This window comes from Triticum aestivum, chromosome 1D, assembly GCF_018294505.1.
Source record: "Triticum aestivum cultivar Chinese Spring chromosome 1D, IWGSC CS RefSeq v2.1, whole genome shotgun sequence".
Classification (NCBI taxonomy): domain Eukaryota; kingdom Viridiplantae; phylum Streptophyta; class Magnoliopsida; order Poales; family Poaceae; genus Triticum; species Triticum aestivum.
This window is the reverse complement of record NC_057796.1, coordinates 263140214-263144075: the sequence shown is the minus strand read 5'-3', so window position 1 is coordinate 263144075 and position 3862 is coordinate 263140214. Positions and strand designations below refer to the sequence as shown.

General features: G+C 52.5%; 1 protein-coding gene across 1 annotated transcript; it reads right to left on the bottom strand.

Moving 5' to 3' along the window:
* Nucleotides 1-1865: 1865 nt before the first annotated feature.
* Nucleotides 1866-3471, bottom strand: LOC123168206 (protein DETOXIFICATION 49-like). The gene has a single exon (XM_044586082.1). It carries the CDS (start codon nucleotides 3408-3410, stop codon nucleotides 1866-1868), a length of 1545 nt encoding a protein of 514 aa, XP_044442017.1. The 5' UTR covers nucleotides 3411-3471.
* Between the last annotated feature and the right edge of the window lie 391 nt (nucleotides 3472-3862).

The following is a 3862-nucleotide window of genomic DNA, read 5'->3' as shown; positions in this document are numbered from 1 at the left end:
CTACTATGCTTAGTTTCCTATAGGTTAGCTCCAAAATTACTTACGTTAGCACAAAATGACCAAGTTTACATAATAAGCTTAATTATAGTCTTCTTGTTCTTTTTCTTCTCCAAAATGACATAAGTTAGCTATAAGTTAGCTCTAATATGCTTAGTTCACTCAAAGATGGCATAATTAGCTAGGTTGGCTCCATTTTACCTAAGTTGGCTCTAATATGCTAAGTTATCTCTAATATGCTTAGTTTCCTATAGATTAACTCCAAAATTACTTGTGTTAGCACAAAATGACCAAGTTTACATAATAAGCTTAATTATAGTCTTCTTCTTCTTTTTCTAGTATTCTTCTAGTCTTCTTCTTTTTCTTCTAGGTTAGCTCCATTTTACTTAAGTATGCTTACTTCTTATAGTCTTCTTCTTCTTCTTCTTTTTCTAACATCTTGTTTATCATTTTGCATATTTGATTTAATTCACGGAAGCTTGCATGGATGGAGTGCTTCTTTTCCATTTGTGCTTTTATAGATGGAGTGCTTGTTTGGATGAACCATGTTTCTTTTGTATCGATGAACTATGCATGTATGGTAGGATGACACTACCTAATATGTATGGTTGGATGCATGTATGTGGAACTTGCTATGTATGGTTGATGGAACTATGCATGTATGATGAAATTATATGTGTTGGATATCTCATATGTTTGCTGTGAACTTGCCATGTGAAAAAAATATATGTATCATCTATTTGCTGTGAAAATGGTTGGGTATAAGAAAAAACAGAAAAAAGAGGCAATGCAGGCCCTTTGCCGTCTGCCACCGACGGCAACGGGCTCTTTGCCATCCGCCGCGGACGGCAAAGAAGCCACGTGGCAACCACCTGTGCTTCCTGGCAGCTGACCCATTTGGTCAGTTTGCCTACAGTGGCAGACGGCAAAGGCTTGATGCTCTTTGCCGTCAGCGGCGGACGGCAAAGGCTGCCGTTAGACGCCTAACGGACTAACAGCGAATTTATTGCCGTCGGCTTTTTGCCGTCCGCCGCTGATGGCAAAGGCCCCTTTGCCGTCCGCTTCAGAAAGCAGACGGCAAAGAAGCTCTTTACCGTAGCCTACTTTGCCGGAGCCTTTTGCCGTCCGCGACAGACGGCAAAGGCCTTTGCCGTCCGCCACCCTTGCCTTTGCCGTCTGCCGTGGCAGACGGCAAAGTAGCTGATTCCTGTAGTGTAATGCATTACCTGTCAAGAGCACAAACTAAGGATGCTAATCGTAATAAAATAAGGATATGTAAATTGATGAGTACTATTATTACTCCAAATTTATGGAGTTGCATGCCAGTTATGATGTATTCCACACGTACCTTTCTACGACAAAATAGATATGTTATTCGCAGAGTTTCATGTTCCTCAAAGTTCACCATACTTCCATAATTTTGAAAAGAATGTTGTTGCGAGATTTTTGAAATGAAATTTAGCAAATTCCAAAAGATGTGGGGTATACTTCTGTAAAATATAGTTCCATTTGAATTGAAAACAGTGCTAATTCTGCAAAAATATGTATATATACTTGATTCATGTATATATAAGTATCTACTTACAATTGAAATACATCATAATGAAAAAACAATAGATGAACCACCAGGCCACCTAATAAAAGTGGAAAAAAAGGTATAACTAAGTCACTCAACACACCTAATTAAGACCATGTAATTACAGGTGTTTTCCTCCAATATAACGTGGTACCGCACACACGTATGTTGATACACACACACCAACTCATATGAACTCCCCCCAAAAAATGTTCAGACCGGAAAATTGTCTGTCTCCCACGTTCTACTGGCCAGCTAATTACCGTGATTCGTACGCCGACGGCCGTCGTTGTCAAGGCGCGCCGGTCAGCCGTGCCACAGTGATGAGCAAGCTGGAGTCCTCGTCGCCGTTGGGCGCCGCAACCTTGACGCACTCGCTCGCGTCTTTCGCACCGTCTCCGTTGACATAGCCTCCGTGTTCGATGTCGTCGGCGACTCCGGCGAGCACCTGCGCCAGCTCGGCCTGTATGTCCCAGTCCGTGCGCCCGATCACCACGAGCATCACCGTGACACACGCCGCCTGCGCGGCGAGAAGGCCAAGCCAGAGCCCCTTGAAGTCCATGCCGGCCCAGAACGCGAGCCCGAGGGCAACGGGCATCCCCACGCCGTAGAAGGCGGCGAGGTTGACGTGTGCGCCGTCCTTGGGCCGCGCGCTCCCTCGGAGCACGCCGCATCCGGTGGTCTGAGGGCAGTTTCCGAGCTCGCACATCCCGAGGATAGGAAGCACCGAGGCCGTGAGCGCGAGGATGGCCGCGTCCGACGTGAACATGCGCGCCCACACGTTGCGCACAGCCACGGCGAACAGGAAGGAGATGACGCCCTGAAGTGCGCTCAGCACGAGCCCCGCGGTGGCCACGGCGCGCGCGGCATCTGGACGATTCGCACCGAGCTCGTTGCTGACCCGGGTCGACACGCCGAAGCTGAGAGACGACGGGAAGATGTAGAGCAGGGATGTGGTCTGGATAAGCACCCCCATGGAAGCGACGGTGGCCTCGGGGTTGGCCAGGAGGCCGCACAGCAGGATCATGATCTCGTACCACCACCACTCGAGGCACACGCTCGCGCAGCTCTCCACGGCGAGCCTGGCCAGCCGCACCCACGCGGCAACATCATCCTTGAAAAGCTTGTATGACAGCGAGAAGCCCCCGGTGGCATGGTGCACGCCGGAGACGTAGACATAACCGAGGAGGAAGAGCACGAGGTTGAGGTTGGTCCAGGCGGAGGCGAGTGCGACTCCTTCGACGCCGAGCCCGAGCACTGATACGAGGAGGTAGTTGATGGGGAGGTGGAGAGCGACGGCGAGCGTGGCGCAGGTGGTGAGCGGGAGGTTTATGGACTGCGTGCGGAGGTAGATACGGAGCGGGTGGAGGAAGGACTGAAAGAGGAGGTCGGGCAGGCAGAATAGAATGTAGCGCTGTGCCGCGGCCGAGACGGCGGCATGCTGACCGCAAAGCAGGAGAAGCGGCTCCATCTGAACCCAGAGGAAGGCGACTGGCACGGAGACGACGAGGAGGAAGAGCACCATCCGCTGCATGGTGGCGCCGACGAGGGGCAGGTTCTTGGCGCCGACGGCCTGGCCGCATACTGGTTCCATGCCTGAGGCGAGGCCGGACAGGACTGAGTACCCGGTGATGTTGGCGAAACCCATGGCGAGGGACCCGCCGGCAAGGGCCAGCTCGCCGAGCCGGCCAAGGAACAGCATCGAGATCATCGGACGGACGTAGAGTATGAGCCCCGTCATGATCATCGGCAATGACAGCCCCAGGATCGACACGGCCTCCTTCGCCGCGTCCTTGGTCAACGACGACGGCCTGTCAGCCAGGACGGGCGCCGACATGGACACAACGACGACAGCGTGGTCGTCGTTCGGAGACACGGCCGCGCCGCGGCCGTCCTTGGCATTGCACCGGCATGGCAGCAACGGCCGGTCAATGAGCCCCTCACACATGACGGCTATATGCAAGCAAGGAAGCTCAAGCGTGCGGAGCTAGCTTTGGTTTTGGAGGGAAACCGAAACAGGGGAGGCTCAAACCCTAGCAAGGCCACTGAATTTATAGGGAAATGGATATGACCGGTCGATGCAATTGAGAAACGAGATCAAAGCAAACTATAGTGACTTTAGAGCGGAGCGCTCGTCGTCTTGTTGCGAAGTCCACGTGCCGCTCTCGGCCGGCCGGCGCGCGCTGCGACAGGCGACGGCGTCGCGGGGGTGCGCGCACGGGGCGTTGTTGTATTGCGCGGCTCGTAGCTTAATTCGGCCGGAGCAGTGGCGAGCTTCCGTACGATGGG

What these genes read in the sequence shown, in the direction of transcription:
- LOC123168206 (XM_044586082.1), bottom strand. Translation starts at nt 3,410, where the DNA reads ATGTCGGCGCCCGTCCTGGCTGACAGGCCGTCGTCGTTGACCAAGGAC.